The 23,107-nt window shown below is 36.1% G+C and overlaps 1 protein-coding gene and 1 pseudogene across 14 annotated transcripts in view; both read right to left on the minus strand.

Annotated features, from left to right (window-relative positions):
* LOC148110396 (BTB/POZ domain-containing protein KCTD5 pseudogene) overlaps positions 1–520 on the minus strand; it is a 34,322-nt pseudogene extending 33,802 nt beyond the window's left edge.
* HDAC9 (histone deacetylase 9) overlaps positions 1–23,107 on the minus strand; it is a 726,671-nt gene that overhangs the window by 347,860 nt on the left and 355,704 nt on the right. For 8 of the 14 annotated variants that reach the window (XM_087861000.1, XM_087860996.1, XM_087860999.1 and 5 more), the window contains one exon: positions 16,456–19,090. In XM_087861000.1, coding sequence (XP_087717126.1) covers positions 18,776–19,090 — 315 coding nt within the window. In that variant the 3' untranslated portion in view covers positions 16,456–18,775. Of the gene's footprint in view, positions 1–16,455; positions 19,091–23,107 lie in introns of those variants that run through there. The other 6 variants (XM_045793088.2, XM_087860991.1, XM_045793089.2 and 3 more) reach the window with 1 other exon arrangement.

Below are 23,107 nucleotides of genomic sequence, written 5' to 3' on the forward strand. Positions count from 1 at the left end.
ACTCTTGATCTCGGGGTTGTAAGTTCAAGCCCCATGTTGGGTGTAGAGATTACTTAAAAAGAAAATCTTTTAAAAAAGATTAAAAAAAGAAAAGAAAACTCGACCCTCAACCCCAATATCTTGACTCAAATTTTGATAATTTTCGTTTGTAACAAGTAGAGTTGAAATGTAATTAAAAATTTGATTTGTGCCTACAATATCCTCCCATTTTAATGAATGAGTGTAAAAAATGCAAATCCCCTCTCAATTTTCCTAAAAGAAACCAGCAATCTCTTTGATAGATCTTCTCCATTGTCCTAAAACAAAAATATCAACTATTAATAGGTCTCAGTAGAGGCTGTTTCTCAGAGTAACTCAACGTAGAGCAGAGGCCAGGCACCTGTGGTGTGGAAACCTCAAGATCTTCCCTATGCTCACTCTTCAGGAGGTCCAGGCACAAGATGCCAAACCCTTTGCTAAATTCTGAGTTGTACTCACAGGTAGCAATGGTCCTTGGACAGTCGATGTGAGTTTTGATCATAGTTCCGCAACTTACAAGCTAGGACATTTTGATCAAGACCTATACAGACTCTGTGCTTTACATATATTTTTACCATGGTAGCACAAATGACACTTGTATTTTCTCCATTTGTTTACTTGTCCATTTCTCCAAGAGACTGTAAATTTAGAAGTCCATATGGCTACCTCATTTATCTTGTCATTCTATGGTCTTCTCATTCCCTGGCTCAAGTCCCAGGCTCAAGTAGCTGTTTGGTACACATGGATTGAATTGGCCTGAACTATTACTGATTATAGATAGGCTGAATTGCAATTTAAGAAAATAGGTGAGGGACGTTGGTCAATTTACACGCATAGTAACATACTCGTAAGTGTACATGCAATAAAATATTAGACTGATATGTAAAGAAATTTGGATGTTTGCTACAAGTCAAATGAGTTTACTCTTTTGACACAGGTGTTTTTATTTATTTTTGGAAATATCTATTTGAAATTGCATAGTTGCCTCTACCACGGTTATTAATTTTTTATAAATTAGAATTTCATAAGGGTTACATTTTTAAAGCCTTTATTTATTTATGAGACTTTATTTATTTATTTATGAGACTTATTTATTTATTTATTTATTTATTTATTTATTTATTTATTTATTTATGAGACAGAGAGAGAGCGTGAGAAGTGGAACAGGGAGATGAGCAGAGGGAGAGGGAGAAGCAGGCTCCCCACTGAGGAGGAAGCCTGACCTGGGGCTCCATCTCAGGACTCTGAGATCATGACCTGAGCTGAAGGCAGACTCTTAACTGACTGAGCCACCCAAGCACCCCATATTAGGGTTATATTTTTTAAAAGAAATCAGGTTGTATTATTTAATCCCTACATTCAAGGTACTTCTTTAAGTTAATAATAAATATTCTTTCCTTAAAAAATCTTAAGCAGATCTCTATTTCTGAATTAACTCCTACCTCATCAGTAATTTCATTTTAAACCTTAGTCATGTTCCACTTTGTAACATTTTCAATAAAATGTCAATACTGAAAAAGAGAGCTCTATGAGAAATTATTGTGTTTCTGCCATAAGTTTATTCTCTGCAGAGAATATGGGTGTTTCTCAATATTAAAAATATGTTCATTTTTAAAAAGTTACCACCAAAGTAAGTTTTCTTATGTGGATACTGCATTCTAAGAATCAATGTGTCGTGATGTATGTGCACCCTCAGGGGGAAAAAAAAAAATCACACTGTAAATAAGCAGTTAAAATAAAGTGAAAATGAAAAATGAATCACACGTAGAGAGCTAGAGAATATAGCAATGAATCTCAAAATAGAAACAATGATGAAAGATCTAAGTGTAGTTCCACTGAAGAACTGATGGTGACAATGAAAGATTAAAAGCACAGATTTCACGTGGCTGTTGTTTGCTTGCCCTTAAACGAAACACAAAATCCCTGCAGCTCATAGGTCCCTAAGAGGATTTAGGCTTGACATGGGTGATGGCAGCCATATTAACGATGAGATCATTATAAATGTCTGTATTATGAATGTAAATTATGTTGTAAAAACTATGTTGGCTAAGAGGATTTACATATTTAGGTTTTGATTTTCTTTTTTTTTACCACTTAACAATTTTTAATTAAAAAATAACCAGAGGTAAGGATCTTATCTGCAAATTATATCAAAGTGAAATATGCAATTATTCTTTGGAAAATTCCTAATCTATTGGGAAGGCATAAATTTATTAGTTTTGGAACACAGATACTTCCTTTGAGACTGATTGTCATTTATTCAGTATAGGTCTCATTGGCTGCTCCCAAGGCCAGGAAGTGTCAGAGGTTAGGGGCTGTGTCTTGGCACCTAGGACAGTACTACACACTGACTAGAAGCTCAGTGTGATTGACTTTAACTCTTGCAGGACATTATTAAGTCCATATGCAAATCCTCCTGAAGCTCTAAACTGTGCATGTGTCTAAAATTAATTAAGAATCTCACATCTGGGACCCCTAATTTTAAAATGTGGATACTCAAATAAGCTTATCACACTGGACAAGTCACTTTGATTCAAACAAATTGCTGTTAATTCAGCTGGAAATTTAGGCAGATGTCTTCACTGCAAAATCAGATTTCCAAGTTGCAGTATGTATTTTTCAATCTGTTTCTTTCCCAATGCTCTTCATTAATTTTAAAACCTGAAAAGTATCAGGAGTATAAAAAGTGACTTAAATCAGACTAAAGAGAATTTTTTAAAATTTGAACATATCAATTAAAAAAGAAAAAAATTAAAAATGTCTTTGACTTTGAAAGGAAGACTAAAATATTGGAAAAAATTCTTGAAGTGACTAAATGTGTTAACCACCATCCTTTCTATGAAAACAAAACAAAACTAAAATATTCTTATCCAAAATATTCAATGAAATATTTTCTTTTTCAACAATAAATTCACCAACAGATTTAGAGATTTTGTAAGATAAAGAAAATCATATTAAATATACACATGAACCAAAAAAGGAGGCTTGATTTAAAATGACAGTTTGGCAGCTAAGTTATGGTTAAAATGATTCAATGGTAATTGTTTTGAGTTTCTACTAACACAGTGGTACCAAACTGACTAAAAATTTCCGACGAGAAAATAATATTCTCAAGCCTATGTATTAAGCACAAAGAGCAATAGCTCTTCTTCACATCCTCAGTATTCCTTTTTTTTTTTAACCTTCCCAAAGCCAAAATGTTATCATTTTGTATAACAGAAAATCAAAGCCAAATGGTGAAAATGCAAGGATCCGACTAAACAAATAGTCAAAATTTCAGTGGTTTTATCTGCAGCATGCTGAGCAACCAAACAAAGCCAAGATATTGTCCATCTTTTTGACAGACAAAGAGCCTCAGAGGTCCAGAGTGACATGCCCGAAGGCTGGCACGTGATTGGGCTAATTAAATTAAATAGCAGGAAACAGCTTTTCCATATGCCACTGCCTGGCCACACACAAACTGTAACAGTAAATCTTTTATACTATTCAAGGAAAAATGTAACCATTAAAAAATATACTGTATCAACACACCATCCAAGAATCAGAAGTTGAATATTCACATAAACTTCCCGGGCCTGGACTTTAATGCCAAATGTCTAAGAACTTCCTAATTCACTTTAGAAGCCATCCAAAAGCCCGTGGTAATTAAAGAGGATGAAAAAGGCACACAGACACACACAGACACACAGACACACACGCGCGCGCGCGCACGCTTTCTGCCACATCCACCAAGGTTTACCAACGCTTTAATTTAAGCCAATATTCTGATTGCTTTGAGGACACACTTCTCCACTAAATCAAATCAAAACCTCAATACTTCTGAATCCAAGTTAAAATCTACTGCTTATTTTCTACAACTTTTATATCTGCCCTCCCCATTACCCAGCTGCAACTCATGAGATCAATCGAAAAAAGCATAAAACCTTTGTAAACTCTTGAGAAAACTCCTCTCCCATGCACCCCCCGTTCCTTACCCAATAACATAACTTTCTCTAAGTTTGCCATTGCACTTCTAGCTTTTGTTCAAGACAACAGTATTTCAAACTCATCCATATTTTCATGTTTCTAGAAGAACTTCCCTGGGTTGGTAGATGCTACTCATTTTTATCAATCATGGTTTTTATTAGCTTTGATTTCTACTTGTCAACTTAGATAAAGAAGCACTGTGATGGAAAAAGAAAGCCAAGGAAACTGCTTCACAGGGATCGCAGGATATTAGAATATTGCAAGGTAACTTTATTTATTTATTTATTTATTTAAAAGATTTTTTATTTATTTATTCGACAGAGATAGAGACAGCCAGCGAGAGAGGGAACACAAGCAGGGGGAGTGGGAGAGGAAGAAGCAGGCTCCCAGAGGAGGAGCCTGATGTGGGGCTCGATCCCATAACTCCGGGATCACGCCCTGAGCCAAAGGCAGACACTTAACCGCTGTGCCACCCAGGCGCCCCTGCAAGGTAACTTTAACTTAGAGACACAGAAAATTCAGAACCCAAGCAGACCATGGCTTATCTGTTTAAACAGAAACATTGACTATATAATACAGTATCAAACTGTAAGTTATACTTATTTTTTGGGGGGCAAAATTACATTTATGGCAGCCAGTATTCAGAGGTTATAAATATTTCATTATTTATGCTTTTCATACTTGAATTTAAGAATCTTCATTAGACTAATTATTTCTTACTATATGCAACAGTTGGCTGAATTAATAGACCACGAGCTAATAAAATTATAGCATAATCTTCAACTACAAAAACACACCCAATTCGTGAGGGTTCCATGTTACTCAGAAAAAGAAAAAAGAAAACTGGGAAGGAGCAAGTAGAGAAAGAGAAAATCTAACCTTTGAAACTGAGATTTGAAAAGTTTTTTGAAAACTAGTCATTATTATTATTTTTTACTTGGTTTATTCCACATAATTGTAGGATGCCAACGGTCATCCAATACGTGTAGGTATTGCCCATTTCAGTCTCTGTGTGTATATATGCCAGAAATCAATAAGCAATTGTTATTATTATTCCTCTGTGTCTGCCTTCAAAATTTGTATTTGAATGTGAAGATGACCAAAATTCAAGAAATTCAAAGCCCAGGAGAAAATAGTCAAGCCACATAGAACTGACTTGGTAGGAGCCAGTAAGTGATGTGAAACCAGGCCTGAGATTGAGCTGAAGCAGCTCCCCTCTCAGTCTCCGTCCCCCCTCAAAAAGCTGTAAGTATCTCTTCACACCTTTCCTGACTCTCATGCTCCCTTCTGTATCCTCATTCTTGCCACAGGACCCTGGGCTAATATTAGTAACTTCCTAGGGTCATCCATTCCTTTAAACATCCAGGACATTCAAGAGAGGCCCAGAGAACATACAAATTAGTGAGAAAGAAAAACCAGGTTGAGAGTCAAGACAACTATAGTCCTGCCCTAACAGAACTTAAAATCAAGTCTTGGAAGTTTCAAGTGATCGATATTCTTTCAAGAAAGATAACAAAGTTAAATTGTCTGGCATCTAATGAAAATTTAGTAGACATTAAAAGGATATTAAAAAAAATTAAGAACGATGTTCAAGAAAAAATTAAGCAGCAGTAGCAGACACAGAAATGGCAGAGACAGTAAAATTAGCAGTAAAGGGCTTTAAAATGAATATTATAAATATGCCCAAAGATTTAAAGGTAAACACGAATATAAGGATATACGTAGACAATATATAAAAGAACCAAATGAAGTCTCTGAAAAATACACTATTTTAAAGAAGAATTTTTTGGATGTGAGTAAATGAAGTTTATTGGCTAGAAGAAAAGATGACTATGGCAATAGAAACTATATGAACTGAAATACAAAGAGGAAAAAGTAATAAGAAAAAAATGTACAGAGACTTACATCAGGGTGAGATGATATCAAGCCATCTACTCTAGGTGTAATGGGAATCCCAAAAGAAAAGGAGAATAAAAATTAGAAGAAACAATGTCTCACACATTCCAAAAATCTAAAAAGTACAAACCCACAGATGGAAGAAACTCAGTGAGCTGAATGAAGCAGGAGAGAGAAAAAGAAAGGGGGGGGGGAGGAAAAGAAAAGAGAAAAAAGAAAAGAGAAAAGAAAAGAAAAGGAAAGAAAAGTAAAGAAAAGGAAAAGAAAAAGACAGAAGGAGAGAAAACCTGTATTAAGCCAAAGCCAAATCATAATCAAGTTGCTAAAAACCAATAACAACAAGATCATCTTAAAAGCAAGCAGATGGAAAACATACCACTTGATTTTAAGACTTGCTGTAAAGCAACAGTAATCTAGGTTCTGTGGTCGTCTTGTAAAGTTAGACATATAGATCAATGGCATAAAAGAAAGAGCTCAGAAATTTGCTCACACATATGTTTAATTGATTTCCAACAAAGGCATCAAAATAATTCAAAGGAACAAGGATAAGCTTTTCAAAAACTGGTTCTGAAAAATTTAAGGCACCTCTGTAAGATAATGAACCTCAGCCTTTCTTCACATCATACAATAAAACCGTATCGCTCAAAATGGCTCTTTGCCTTAAATGTAAAAAATAAACTAGAAGAAGAAAACATAAAGCAAATCTTTCTTAGATAGGACGTTAAAGGATTAACCAGAGAAGAGAAAATTGATAGACTGGGACACATCAAAATTAAAACATTCTGCTCTGAAAATAAAAACCTAGCTATAGGCTATTTGAAAATATTTACAACATATATACCGAGAAATGGACTGTATCCAGAATATATGTTCCTCCTGTAACCAATAATAAAAAGACAGACGCTCCAATAAAAAAAAAACATGCAACAGAGGCTCCTGGGTGGCTCAGTCGGTTAAGCGTCTGCCTTCAGGTCATGATCCCAGGGTCCTGGGATTGAGCCCCATGTTGGGCTCTGTGCTCCGTGGAGTGCCTGTTTCTCCCTCTCCCTCTGCCCCTCCCCACCTCGTGTGCTCACACTATCTCAAATAAAATCTTAAAAAAAAAAATGCAACAAAGCTGAGCCAACAATTTACCAAAGAGGTTCTACAAATGGCCAGTAAGCACGCGAAAAGCTGTGCGACATTGTCAGACATCAAGAAAACACAAAATAAAACCACAATGAGATTCCATTACACCTCCACTGGAATGCATATCATTAAAAATAATCTGACAGTACCAAGTGTTAGTAAAAGGAACTCTCTCATACTTTGCCGATGAGAATGTAAAATAACCAATAATCGAAAGTAATTTGGCAGTTTTTTATAAAGGTAAACAAACAGCTAACAACTCAACAATTCCACTTCTAGGTATTTACCCGAAAGAAAGACAAATATCTACAAAGCCTTGTATAGAGTATTCATAGCAGCTATATTCTTAATCACCCACACCCAGAAATAACCTCAATTTCCATCAGAAGAATGCATAAACAAATTGTGACATATCCATATAATGGAAGACCATTCAGCAATAAGACAAGACCATTATTATTATACACACATGGATGGATCTAGAAGCATTTTCTGACTGGAAAAAAAAAATCCAGACAGAAGATATCATAGATTGATTTTATACAATTTATTTATATGAAATTGTAGAAAAATCAAAGCTTAAACTAATGCATAGGGACAGAATACAGATGAATGATTGCCTAGGGCTGCGTGGAGAGTGGGGGGTACGGGCTTGATTAGAAGAAACAGGAGGGAACTCTTTGAAGTGATATAAATATTCTATATCTAGATTATGGTGTACTCATTTGTCAAAATTCATCAAACTGTACATATATAATGAGTGGAGTTTTGTATATACTTTTCAAAAGAGTAGATTAAAAAATGAGTAAGATTTAGAGAGTTAAAGTAACCAAAATAAAAACCTCATTTCAATTCATTTAGCTCAACATTTTAATTCAAATTATTATGGAAAGAAAAAACCCAAGACATTAGAAAATTGGACTTTTTTGAATCCCTGGAGAGCCTCTTGGGGAAAAAATTTTTTCATCCGCTTCTATATCTAGAAGAAAACTATATTGAGATACGTATACATATATAAAGGCATACAATATAGAGTAATACTTGAAATTTGTATGAGGTCAAGAAAATTATAAAAAAGAGAATCAAGTTGAATATTTTCATGAGTTTGTCAGATGATTCAAGCAATAAAGCAAAAAATCAAGCCATTTAAAATATGTACCAGAAAACTGAATGTCAAATTTACTTTGGTGAAGTATAAATAAAGAAAAGAGGGCTTTGATACAGCACCATCATGACCAAAACATATCTAAGATGCTAAAAAATAGAGTGTAAAGTAAGCTCATTCTTTATCATGCTAAATGGAGGTGGGAGAGCGAGATCTGCCGACTATTCAAAACAAGAGAGCCATTTACTAAGATGGAGGCCTCAACGCAGGATTTCTCGCTCCCAGATGGAACAAGTTTAACATTCACCCAACTGCAGAGAGTAGAAAAAAATCCTCCCACCCAAAAAAAGATTCTCAGAGCATTTGTTAAAAAGCAAAGACACAGAAAAGTTTAGTACCTTTTTTTTCCTTCCTGACTCCAAAGAAAGGCAGAGCCCAATGCAAATGTAACAAGAGAATCCCTTGTAGGCTTCTAGGCAAGGCCAGTTTTCTGAATTGTGCTTCCTGATCGCCCGGCGTTGGTGCTGATAATGGGGTGGGAATTAATGCGAGACGAGAGCTGGGCCTCGACAGAGCTGATCAGAAGCCTGTCTCCCTGGCCAGTACATTTTCTTAATACATCTTTTGGAATGAAGACCATGTTGATCGTTCATAGCTGGCGTTGTTTTAAATTGGATGAATCCTTAGTTGAAATCTGTTTAAAACAAACTCTTGGGGTTCTTTTTATGGTCGCTAATGGAGATGGAAGGAAAGAGAGAGGAGAGGAAGAAGAGTAATAATACTCACAGAGTCTCGCAAAGAACATCCCAGCCCGGGTATTCCCCCCACAAACTGGGAAGGGGTTGCAGCTGAGTAAGTTCCAGACTGCTTCCTGCCGTGACGTGGCCTGCGGATAGACTGCCCTTTTCTGTGCGCAAGGACACGAACACCGTGGGGAAGCAGTGATCTAGGGTTTTTATTTTAGTGATGAGAAAGGTACTCACTATTAAAAAGTTGAACCGAGTGTGAGATAGGTTCCTACTAAGGAAAAGACAGTTACTAAAGTTCCAAGAAGTTCTTAATGATGCTACATTAATAATGACATTAATAGCAATAGCTAATTTTTACTCTGCACAAGTTTTGCTACCACATTTTGTGTTATTTACACAGACTAATCCATTTAAGCTTCACAGCAACCCAACAAAAGACGACAGTGTTAATCATATTTCACAAATGAGTAAACTGAGGCTCGGCACAATGAAGTAATTTGCTGCAGGTGGTACCGACAGTAGATGATAAAGTTGGAACTCCTGTGGTCTGACTATTGCATCAGCATGGTAACCACGAGGCAGTCCCTCACATAGATCTCAAAGACAAGGAAAAATGCCACTGTTGAAGTTTGGTGTGTATGCAGTCAAAACAGCTCTCATCAATGTTCAGTAACACTTCTCTTTATTTAAATATGCATAAAGATGAGGTTGATTTAGGATCTAAGATTAATATGCATCATTTCTTCTTCTTTCCGAACTCTACCTTTCAAAACTATCTATAGAATACATGGATACAGAAAAACTAGTACGATAAAGACTATGAAAATTATCTGATATACTGTATTTTTATCTAAAAATGTGTCTCGGGGCACCTGGGTGACTTAGTTGGTTAAGCCTCCAACTCTTGATTTCAGCTGAGGTCGTGATCTCGGGATCATGAGATTGAGCCCCTAAGTGGGCTCAATTGAGCTCCGCTGTGTCTGCCCTTCCCCCTGCCCGTGCATACGCTCACTTTCTCTAAAATAAATAAAATCTTTAAAAAAATAAATTAAAGTGTCCAGTATTACAGTACAATAGTGCTTCATATAGAATATAAATTATGACAAATCAATTCAGTTTAGGGAATATCAAATAAAAAATTCACCAAGAAAAAAATTTCCATCATTAACCCCTAGCTGAAAATAAAAATTAAATAGTAACTATTACCACTAGAGCCGGTGTAAAAAAAATATCACTAATGCGGACATTCAGCACAATAAATAGTCCAACAAGTAAAAAATGATTCTATATTTCACATAGAAAACAAAAGTGAGCCTGAAATCATAATATGGAAGAAAATGTCCTTTAGCCATTACAAAATTTGAAAAAGAGAAATGTAAAATAAAACCCAGCACTGGGTGTTATATGCAACTGGTAAATTGTTGAACACTAAACAACAACAACAAAAATCAACGATAAAAAACAAAAGCCATTCAAATGAAGTTTAACTGAGCCCTTCACGGGTTCTTTGTGCGGTGCTAGGAGCACTGTGTATTTGCACTGGCTTCAAAAGGCAAAAACACATTACACACAGGAAATAATTAAAGAAAAATTTTACAGTAAATTATATAGAACAAATTCCAGGTTGATTGAAGAATTAGGGTGGTTTCAAGAAATCAGAGATGGCATACAGGAAAAAAGCAAAGCAGGTTTTAAAAAAGGGAGTTAAAGGCTTTCCAGATAGGGAAAAAGTTTGATGAAACTTGTGAGGTTGGAGCCCCACGCAGGCAATCCGCTGCACACGGTTAAGTGATTCAGTCAGACTGGGAAGGATGAGCGCTTGGTCTGAGGATAAAGGCCGAAGGATGAGGGCTGAAACTCCGTGATAGCGTTTAGATGAAACAATTAGATAGATGTAGTAGGTTCTGCGATAGAGAGGTGAAGACGGTGTTGGTGTTGTACAGTAGGCTACTTACATTAGTATAAAGATCACACTGATGTGGAAGGAGCTATTGCAATAATAAAAGAATGAATTTGTTGCCCTATTAATTAAGGTATTGACCAGGGAAAGCAGAGCCGAAGAGAAAGTAAAGAGATATGATGGCCTGGAAATCAGAAACAGGAGTAACAACTGCTTAGAAATAAAGGAGAGGAAATAATCAAAGGTGATTTCATGATAATCTGTCTAGTGTCTAAAAGGTAGTTCCGTTGACAGAAATGGAAAAGCTGGATAAAACAGCATACTTTACAGATAGTGAATTTAAAAACTTTGAAATGAAAGTGGAGAGATTAAGTGAATTGTCTTTACAACTGATAAGTATTAATAAAGCACTTGATAGACTTCAAATTGTCTTTAAGGCAAAGAAAGAAATCTTTAAACCCTGAAATCATTAAGATGTGCATAACACTAACATTTTATGGGTCTATGTTAGACTGAATAACAGCAATAGAAATATTCTGGCATGAGCAAATGCTAATTTGTTCAAGTCTGATAGCCCACCTATTTCTAAAATGATGCAGTGAGATCTGTTAACATAATATAAAATGAGAGGAAGAGGAGCTAAAGCAGCATTCTATAACAGAAAATATAATGCAAGCCATAAATGCAAGCCACACATACAATCTTACATTTTCTAATAGCCACATTAAGGAAGTAAAAGAAAACAGGTAAGACTAACTTTAATAAAGTTACATCAGCGGATATATTTAAAATATTTTTAGTATGTAACCAAAGACATCATTATCACTTAGATACTAATATATTTTTGGTACTATGGCTTTGAAATCTAGTCTGCCTTTTACACTTACAGCATATCTTGATTCACACCAGTCACATTTTAAATTCTCAGTTGATACATGTGGCTACCAGTTTGGACAGTACAAATACAGGGGTCTTTGCAGAAATTCTGTCAACAAAGGCACAAGGATCAAAGCAAAGTTGCAAACATGGGTTCAACATAAAATTTAAGTGCAAAGTAGACATGAGTAAAAATGAGTAACCATGATAGAATTCTGTCACATAAATGAAGAAAAATAACTCTGGTTTAGGTTTTAAAGGGTCACCAGAGAAAAGGCATTTCTTTTTTTTTTCTTTTTAAAGATTTTATTTATTTATTTGACAGAGACAGCCATCAAGAGAGGGAACACAAGCAGGGGGAGTGGGAGAGGAAGAAGCAGGCTCCCAGCAGAGGAGCCTGATGTGGGGCTCAGTCCCATAACGCCAGGATCACGCCCTGAGCCAAAGGCAGATGCTTAACGACTGAGCCACCCAGGCGCCCCAAGAAAAGGCATTTCTTAAAGGAAAGACAAACTTAATGTTTTCTTCAGTTTGTATTAGATACAATAAACAGCAAGATTGTAGCATTTAAATGGTTCATTGGGAAGAAAGAGAAAACAAAAGCTAGGAAGGAACAAGAGACAGCAACAGGAATGGCAGATAAGAAAGACCAAGATCAGCTAGAAATAAGGAAAACAGAGATGATGTGTGAGAAAGTGGAGCCCAATGATCATTAAATTCTTCTCCCTTTAAAAATAACTCAAATGGAAGAATATTTTTTTAAAAAGTGTATATAACTGGAAAATGGATCAAAGACCTAAAAGTAAATGCTGAAATTAGAAACCTCTCAGAGGGAAACAGGGTGTACAACTTTGTGACACTGGATTAGACAATGGTTTCTTAAATATGACACCAAGAGCACAAGCAACAAAATTAAAAATAGATAGAATTTAACAAAAATACAAATGTTTGTGCATCAAAGGACACGATCAAGAAATGGAAAGATGACCCACAGAATGGGAGAAAATATCTGCAATTCATATATTTGATAATTTCCAATTCATATTTTGGATATCCAGTAAATATATTTAAAAACTCTTACAACTCAACAACAACAAAAAAACTAAGAAACCAATTCAAAAATGGCTTGAGGATTTGAATAGACATTACCCCCCAAAAGATACAAATGTCCAGTAAGTAAATTTAAAGATGATCAATTATTAGCAATTAGTGCAATAAAAATCCAAATAACAACGAGTTAATACTTCACATCCACTAGGATAGCTGCGATATTTTAAGAAAATAACAAATGTGGGAAAGGATGTGGAGAAATTGCACCCCCTCTTACCCTGCTAGTGGGAGTAGAACATAGTTCAGCCACCGTGAAAAACAGTGTGTCAGTTCCTCAAAAGTTAAACAGAATTACCATAGGACCCAGGATTTCACTCACTCCTACGTATATACCCAAGAGCATAATGTAGGTTAACATAAAAGCTTGCACATGAATGTTCATTGCAGCATTACTCATAAAAGCCAAAGAGTGAAAACCAAGTGTCCATCAACTAATGAATGGATAAACAAAACAAAATATAGTATATTCAAAGACGGAATATTATTCAGCCATAAAAAGAAATGAAGTACTGATACATGAACCTTGCAGACATTATGCAGACACACTGAAGGCCACACAGTCTATGATTTCATTAATATCAAATATCCACAGTAGGCAAATCCATAGAGACACAAAAGAGTTATAAGTGGTTGCCAGGGGTTGGAGGGAGCAGAGAATGGGGAGTGATTGCTTAATTACTACAGGATTTCTTTGAGTTGATGAAAATATTCTGGAATTAGAAAGTAGTGATGGTGTCATAGCATCATGAATATACCAAAACGCACTGAATTATATACTTTGAAATGGGTAAAATGGTAAATTTCATGTCATATGAATTTTATCTCAATAAAAACACAAAAACAAAAAAAACAAGTGTGCAACAAATAACTCAGAACTTGTGAAGAAAAATAATTTGCCACGTCTTGGTGAATAAATATAAACAGGCTACGCAATTGTTTAAATTAGAAGAGAGAAATAAAACAAAAGTTCAGATACTATCACAGCAGGAATAGAAGTGAACACAGTGAGAATGACCTATAGCTAAGTTGAAATGCAGATGAAACAAAACAATATACAAGAAATATGAGATAGTCTAGTTTGGAAATTATGAATGAAGAGTCCAAGGAGCTTAGGTAAAAGCTATTAACAGTCAGGCCATATTTCAGGAAGTGGTTTAGGGCCCCTGGACAGCTCCAGAACATTATCTCCGAATCAGACTCTCCCAAAGGGCTTGAAAAATGTAGTCTCTTGGGCTCTCTGTCAGGACAACAGAGTCAGAACCCGGTAGGTGCGGACAGAATCCGAATGGCCAACAACTTCCCTCAAAAGGATTTTTATGCATCTTTCAAGTGAAAATCACATAGGAAGACAAGAACTCAAGACAAATGTCTGTATTTTTCCTTTTCCCAACATTTTCTACAGACTATATTAGGTCAGAATGATTATCAAGTGCATCCTCAGTAGGTCAAAAAAGGTTTTAAAAGGCAGCATCCTAACTGCTTGGAAATTGGTATTTGGCTTTAGTTGGGGAAAGAAGGTAAGTGGCAAAGGACAGCTGTGACCTAGTTGAATCTTTTCTCCTTCTCTCCCCCACAAAAGGTAACCCCAAGTGCAGGCATTCTGTTTCACCCCATCCTAAGATTGGCTCTGGTCAGAAAAAAAAAGAAACTCACAAATTTTCATAATTTAAAATGGTTGAACATCATGTGTCCAAGGATGATACCTCTCATCTATGCATGAGACTAAAAAGTCCTAATCTCCTACTTTATAGCAATGATTAAGAGAAAATTGATTCAAAACAGTTTGGAAATGTGGATGGGGAGGGAGAGAGAGAGAGAACTGATGATTTAATAAACCTGGACTCACAAAAGAGCTAGACTGTCACCAATTGGGTGACCTGGACCTTATTTAACTTCTTTGGGCCCCAGTGCCCTCATCTCTGCAACGAGACAATAATATCTGCCCTATAGTTTGTTGTGGGGACTAAATGAGTTGCTAGACATGTATGTTTCCAATAGTTAAAAGTTAAAGTCTTTTTGTAAATCAATATAGTCCCAAAAGGCTGAATTGTCTAAACCTTACAGTTTATAAGCCTTAAAGAAGGTATTATGAAATTAGAATAGAAAACATCCCAAATCTAAATTGAGAAGTTCTAAAAAGTCACATTCCAAATATCTTGTTTTATTTGGCAGAATTCTTTGACTGCCCCCCCAAACTTTCAAAACCCAGATGGAGGAATTATCAATAATAAAGGGAAGGGTAATCTACCTCTCAAATTCCTTCTCTTGCATCTCCAAGCTCTTGATAATAATTGGTTATAATTTGTAGACCTTGATTATTTATCATTGTTAATTCACAACTGGATACCCACAATTCTGTGCTTCCATTATTGAAAAAAAATCACAAAGACTTTATTGCCAAATTAAAAAAATACTGTTGTCTACCTATACATCCATTGAGTCCTAGGTTTCAAAAAATGATTAGTGTCTGAATTCCTTTTTACCATCCTTTACAGAAAAAGAGTATAAAACAAAGTAAAAATTTCTTAAAGACAACCTTTTTCAGATCTATGAGAAGTTAACAGTCTCCATTTCAGCAGCCACCTTCACCAACGACAAGGTGAGTTTTTACTGCTAGAACAGGAAATCTAATGTTTATTTATTGCAAGTCCTGGCAAAAAATATTTTCCTGAAGAGAACATTTTTAACATGAGATTGATACTTTTTATTGAAACATCCACTTTATACTTCAAAAATTGGATTTATAGTATAAAACCATTATCTAATTGGTTCCTCCAACTCTTTTTTGAGGATCTCTGGTACCAAGTTAATCAAGTTTATAAAAGTCCAAAGGCAATTTTTAGGAAATTGTGACTAACGGTATTCCCACAATTCTGACCCAATTATCAGGTTTATGGCATTATGGAATGATAATCCACTTTGTAATAGTCAATGATATTAGCTCCAGAATTCTTCATAATCTAATGCAATATTGTGATTTAAAATAATTTTAATTTGTATGATGCTATTAAAGTTTAGATTAAGGGAACAAAAACACAGTAACATATTATGAAGTATTGACTGATTGAAGTTTTACTAGCAACTGACCAGAAGAAGAGCTGGGTATGTCATGGTGCAGGGATGTCTATGGCCCAGTTTCCTTTACCTGAGGCAGGCCCCTTGTTCTTTACACTAGTATTATATTTGTTTCCATAGAGGGGAGGTCATTTAATTAGTTTTTTTCTCTTTACATTTATGTACTGTTACTTTATACTTGTAGGTCAGGCTGTCACTGTATGACACATGGAAAATTATTTATTTTGATATTTATTGAGTGCTTGTTACACTGGAGGGATTATGTTAACCTTTTTAAAAATAATTTTTTAAGTTGATCAAAGTTAGGAATTAACATTTATTTATATAAAATTTTATATTTGGAAGTTGACATCAAACATGATAACATGTCATGAAAAAGAGGCCACACTGGGAAAAGGAAAAGGCAACATATTTTACATGTGTTTGCTATTTGATAATGGCTGACATAAATAGTTTAAAATCATTGTTGGGTTTATTATTTTTAATGGCATGAGAGATAACTGCTCAAAATATCTTTATTTTCTTGTTTCAACAACAAATGGCAATATATTTTGGTATATGAGGACTAGCGCATGAGCTTCAGATCCGATTAAGTATATCAAGTTTACACAAAGCCAAATGTATGAAAGGGGATCTTTTAAAAAAAACTTTATTTGAGAAAGGAAGAGACTTATAACAGAAGGCAAGAAGGAAACATACAAACAATATATTTACAACACAAAACAAGAGATCACCTTCAAGGGTGTAAATTATAATAAATACAGTAGATTTGAAAAGAGACATTTATCAATTAATTCTAAGATGAATTAAGTCCAGCTTTCTTTTTCACTGGTTCCAGGTAGTTTCTTGATTAAATTCAAAGACTATCAAATTCAAACAATTAATGTCCACCAACTGTACTGATGAAGCTCTCTCAAATGACATTATAAAAAATAGTTTTTTTTTGTTTGTGATTACATATCTTTGAAGTAATATTATACAAAAGTCTGCTCAGCCACATGTTCCTCCCCAAATAAAATGTATTTTAAAAGATGCACTATCCCTTTTTATGAGATTGAAAAAGACTTTAAAGAAAATGAATATTTATGAGATGGAAAAAATATACAATTTTATCTTAGGAATGCCATATTTTTAATGCAAAACAACTGACAAAAAGTCATTTTAATCTTAAGGAATATACTAACCAAAATATAGTGGTAATAGGAAAAGTTGCCTATTATAGCTATTTGTCAAATTATCAGAAGGACGTTCATTATATGGAAAAGTTTTAAACTTTCTAAACTTCTAGTTATGTTAATTTAATTTGAATGGAGACTTTTTAAAAAAGGATAATGTATCTTTAGCAGTGACCTTTTTTTAAGAAATATTTTTAAATGTCACAGCAAAATGTAAACAACACGTGCCAATAACATATACAGTTGTTACAATGTCTACATTTGGCAAAATCGCTCTATCTCCTTTGAAACAGGATACTACACCTTAAAATACCTTGGATTTAGAAATATAAATATTTTAATAGAAAAAAACCTCACAAAGATTCTAGGTCAATTTGGATTATCCATATTAAAGGGGTCTTAATACAACGAATCTTTAACTAGCTTAACAAAAGTAAACCTATAAAACAAGGTAAACATATCAAAAGGGAGTATGAAGGAAATGTTCCAGTGAAAAGCTTCCTTAACAATTTCCCTACTTGCGGTGTTATTTTCTTAGACAATAAATCAATTCATAGAGTGCCCTTTAAAAACAGAAAGAGTAAAACACTATCCTCCGTTTTTTTTCCCCCTACATTCCTCATTACATGAATCACTTGGACTTCCTGTTTCCACAAGGCATTTCCTGTTCAGCCTCATAGAATCAGTTTTCTGTAGGAGAACAGCAGGAACCTGACAAAGAACGGACTTAAATAAACAGAGTCTTCTGTTGCCTTCAAAGTTGTTTGTATTTCATAGCATCAAAGGACACAGTCCTTCTGAAGGTGCATTATATACAAGCAGATTCTGTTGTTAAGCCTAACTTTCCTAAGTTTTTATTTGCCAAAATGGTATGGTATATGCCGAGTCATTATGGAATTCTACCTAAGAGATCCTAGTGATGATTATAAAATATGATACACCTTCTTCTTCTCAACATGACTGTGACTTCGTATCAGATAATCATCATACCATTACTGTGTTTTCTATGATTGTAGATACAATATAGTATCTGATTGGACCATAATGCTGCACATTACTTCTGGCCGATAACTGCATCGGCTTCATTTGATCTTTTTCGATAGACAATGTCATCAAATAACACAAGATAAAAGTAAAATGAGCAGTGCTAGGTGAGACATAATGTAATATTTAAAATAGTGCTGTACTTTGCAATCTATATATTTAAAACCACCTCTATTCCTAGTATTTTCAATTGCAATCTATACAATAACCTAAGGACTATTGGCGTGGTAACCAGAACATTTAACTTAACAAAAAAGAGAGAGGAAGGAAGGGGCAGACTACCTTTAACAGTGTTCAAGACTGTAGTATGATACATTATATACAACAATGTGAAAATTGAATTCTACATATCAAAAAAAAATCAAGAACTAATAGAATGTTTCATTGATCAGACTGGGTGACTATATCCAGCAGTCACTGATCTCAACAAACTAAAAACAACAGTGAGTTCGTTTTCCTTAGAAGTAATTGGTGTGGCAGGCTTTGGGATGAATTTAAAGCCTATTAATTACTTGCATACTTATGCAGTATAATTTTAGTGTAACAAGTATTTCCTTACCAGTGGAGTTTCAATGAAACCTTGATATCTATATAGAAATCAGTATATAGAGAAATCTCTATATAGATATATCTGCATTAAGTAGAATCCTTAAACACTAAAATCAAATCATTCAGAAATATAAACAGATAGGAAATAATATCCATTTACTAAAACCGGCAATGCATTTCATATTCAGATAATGACTTTAATTACAAATCCTGGAGCTAAATCTTTGCCTATTACCTGTTGCATAAAAGCAGCCTGCTCCCCAGATTCCATTTCCTGGATCTGAGCATCTTCATCACTGTCCACTGGTTCCTCCTTGACCTTCACAGCCCCAACTTGTCCCAGTGTGTCATCCACACAAGCACTGCTGTCGCTCCTAGTGCTGTTGCCACTAGAGGGCGCTCTGTCTTCCTGCATCGCCTGGTCCCCCTGAAGCTCTTCCTCCGCTTCCTCGAGGTGACTGCCTGGTTGCTTCAGTTGTTCAATAGATTTCGAAAGCAGCTAGAAGAGAGTGTTCAGGGGTTCAAAATTCAATAGTTCTTGGTGGTAACAGAGAAGCAAAATACACTTTTACTTCTAACGACTCTACTTCAGTATAGTTTGGTTTCTAGTTTCTGCATATCAATTGCAGAACGAATTTGTATGCAACAAACTTCCTCGGTGATCCTAAATCTGAAGCAGACCCATCGCTGCCATATTGCGTAGCTGTGGTAGGCAGACGATGAGGTCTTTAAGTGCTTCTTTTTTCATGGATTACTCTTTAACACTTAGAAAATGGTGGGGAAAAGGCAAATAGGCTTTTTCAATGGGAACCATGAAACTTTTACAAGTAGAGTTTGTACTGAGACAATGCAATCCAAATACACCTGAGAATATTTTTCTCAAAAGAGAAAATGTAATGGGATTAATGGAAAGGTAATGAAAAACTTCCACAATCTCATTTTTTTGACAAACGTCAACCACTAAAAAATATGAGCACAAATGCTAAGGCGTCTGTCTAATTTTCCCATACCTAAATGGTCAAATGATAAACATCTTCTTATATATACTGGTAAAACATGGAAATATTGATTTTGAAATCCTAAACTTTAAAAAGATGTGGGATTTAAAAAAAAGTCATAGCACTAAAAATGTTTTATGAATATATCCAAATTAAATAATAGGAAATAAGCAATTATTTTTAATTGGAAAATTATTTAAGCCTTTTCCTTATTTTATAAATTAAACTGTACTTTATCTTGAGAAGTACATGAATTAACTGCTCAATGATTTAAAAAAAAAAAAGTGAGAACAGACCTAACTTAAACAATAGCAAAGATGATTTCAGGTCACAGTAGGTCTCTTGTTTTGATTCACAATGACCCCAGTGACTGATCATCTGCAGATCTTGAACTGTGGTTTCAAGAGTGAATGGAGTTTTCTGTTAAGTCAGTGCCCATGTAAGCAACATGCCAAATACTCTTAACGAGCAGCACACTTAGAATACAACTGCTAAACTCATGAACACCGATTTCTCTTGGTACAGTTGAAGCTTACCTTCCCCAGGCACCTAACTATGTTTTTAACATTAAACACATGCTTCGAATTAGAATACCTAAGTACTCCAACTCCGAAGGGTGTCTTACCCTCTTTAGGCTTTAGACTTTCCTCCAGGTCATATAACCTCAGATGGTCATATAACAGTCATTTCACTGTCGGTAAAATTATTGGGTTTTTTGGTTCATTTGTGCAACAAATATTTATTGAGTGCCAACTGTGTTCAAGACATCATGCTAAGCATTGGGAAACGAGCCATCCCCTCGCCCTCGTAGAGCTTATAGTTTTGTGTGTTAGAAAAGAATCAAAAAGATAAACAAATTTATTCTTATTTTCGAGTATGGTAAATGAAATGGGAAGAAGCACTGGGTGTTTAAGAGAACACAGTAGTTGGCACAGTAGCGGAACTGTGGGGGTGCTATGTTTAGGCTGAGACAATAAAGAGGAAGGACAGAAAAGGAGGAGTCATTAGTTACATGTGTGTGAGGGTTTGAAATAAGGGTAGAGAGCATTTCTGGCTGAAGGCACAGTACGTGCGCTGGAAAAGGAGTCCAGTGCATTGGAGCAAATGAAAGGCCAGTGGGGTTTGAGCACAGGAAGGTGGGGAGAGTCCTGGAAGAGGATGTTGGAGAGAGTGACACAGTTTATAATATGTTCGGGTTGAGAATAAGATTCTAGAGAAATAAAATATGATTCAGGATAGAGCCACAAATAAAATGTAAACATCACCAATCTGAAGTTAGACATAATCAAGCTAAGGGAATATATACCAATCAAAATTTATGTCAAAATGAAGAAGGCAAATTTAAATATTAATTTCCTTCGTGCTTACAATCTAACATCTATTGTTCCTGGGCTGTCAGCGTAAGAACAATCATCTCATCGTGATTTAAATGTCTCTACGTACTTCTTAGGAAACTACTTGCAGGACTTTTGTATCAATGCTAATTAGCTCTTCATAACATAAATACATAATACCTTGCACACTGCTGAGATGTTGAAGAAAAGAGACAATGTAATATTCCTGAACTTTGACTATACAGCCGTAGGGTCCCATTTAATTGGCTATTAGAAAAAGAACATGTGACACCATAGAAAATAGGCAGGATTTTAATGGGAAAGTCCCAGTTTGAGCTGGGATACCAGGGATAAGGAGTTTGGGTGACAAGTATCCACCCATTCTTCAGAGAGAGAGCTCATCAGTCAACCCTTTCCTCTGTTGCTCACTTCAGACGTGACGTACGAGAGCAGGACAGAGATTCTTGTGGGAAGAAGAGCTCGATCCAAGGAGAGGTATCAGTCAGGTGAAGGAGGCTGCAGGAGCCCCTGGGCGGGACCATCCGCAAGCGCACTGCTGCAGTTCATCTTCTGGACGGATGCTTGGCGAGCTGTAGAACTTTCCCTCTCGCTAGCAAAGCTTAGCTGGAAAAATTCACGGGAGCTAGCACATCAGAGCTGGTGGGCCAAGGACACGTATGAGTCAAGCAGACACCTCTGGGAGGTGTTCAAAAGTTCATGTACATAAGAGCCTCTGTGTGGAAGAGAGAAGAAAACCATATGGGATGTGTTGCCATGAGACAGGAACTGAGGGTCCTGAAAGGCCCCTCATTCATGAAAGGTCCACCAGGAAGCACATGACCACTGTCCAGGAAATGTCACATCAAAAGTCCCTGCTTACTGCCGAGTGACTCTGCAACTTCCCTAGCTTCTGGATGTTTGACTATGGGGAGTATTTAATAACCAAGAGGAAACTGCACATACTGCCTGCTAAGTACAAGGAAAGTCTATTGCTATTCCTCTCTTTCCCAGTCCCAGTCCCATGGCCCCTCAGTACCTTGACTTCCTCACATCCAATGGTCTTTCACTCTGCTCTATCTCAGCACCCACTGCTGGGATCATACCTTAGCTCTGGTCTTTATTGATAGCTGTACACTTTCCTAAATTGGTTTCAAACATGACTTCTTTCTGGCTAATTCTCATAATATTCTGACCCCAACCACTCCCCAGCTCTGGAGGGTCCTCTAAGTGACTGAGCCTAACACATTCTCGCTGCCCACCAGTCCCCCTCATCCCCCCACCCCATTTCCCTCCTTGCTGGACTAGGTTCCATTTGCCAGAATTAAAAATCACTACTTTCGGGCGCCTGGGTGGCTCAGTGGGTTACACGTCTGACTCTTGATTTCAGTTCAGATCATGACCTCAGGGTCCTGGGACTAAGCCCCACATCGGGCTCCACCCTTAGCAGGGAGTCTGCTTGAGACTCTCTCTCTCCCTCTGCCCCTCCCCCTCCACTCTCTCTCAAATAAATGAAGAAGTCTTTTTTTTTTTTTTTTTTAATCACTCCCTTCCATTTTCTTCAACTCCCCTGCCCTTTTCAATATGGGTTTTACTGGAAAAGTAAGACTTCCAACCTTGGTTAATACTACATCTCTGCCAAACCCAAGCAGCTAAATAAGCTAGGAAACAAACAAACGGATTACAATCATGCTGATGTTTCTTTTCAGATTCATGAGCAAAACCCTCAAAGGGCCCTCAGCGCTGCCTGGCAATGCTACCACATTTCTCTCCTTCATTTGCTCCCACTCTTTCACAATGACAATTTCAAACTACCTCCTCTCTCCTCAAACCTCTAAAATCCAGAGCTTTTTTTCACTCCCTGCTGATACCTGTGCTTATAATTGTACTGAGAAATAGAAGCCTCCGAAGAGAAACTCAGCATCCTGCTACCATCGCATTTACCAAGCTGTCCCGTTCACCCTTCCTCCCGTTCTTCGGAAAGCCATGTCTACACTCTTATCTCAGGCAATTACTCGGCTTAGGGTCTGGATCCTATCCACTCCTGCAATGATCCACTCTGTCCTCCAACACACATTTCCCCTCTCTGCTGGAATATTCTTATTTGTGCATTTTCAAAATGATAATCCATCTTAAATAAAACCTCCCTTGCTCCCCCCACCAACACCATTATGTACGTCCTTTCAC

The sequence above is a fragment of the Ursus americanus genome, chromosome 3, assembly GCF_024610735.1.
Source record: "Ursus americanus isolate L20-20 chromosome 3, mUrsAme1.1.p, whole genome shotgun sequence".
Classification (NCBI taxonomy): Eukaryota; Metazoa; Chordata; class Mammalia; order Carnivora; family Ursidae; genus Ursus; species Ursus americanus.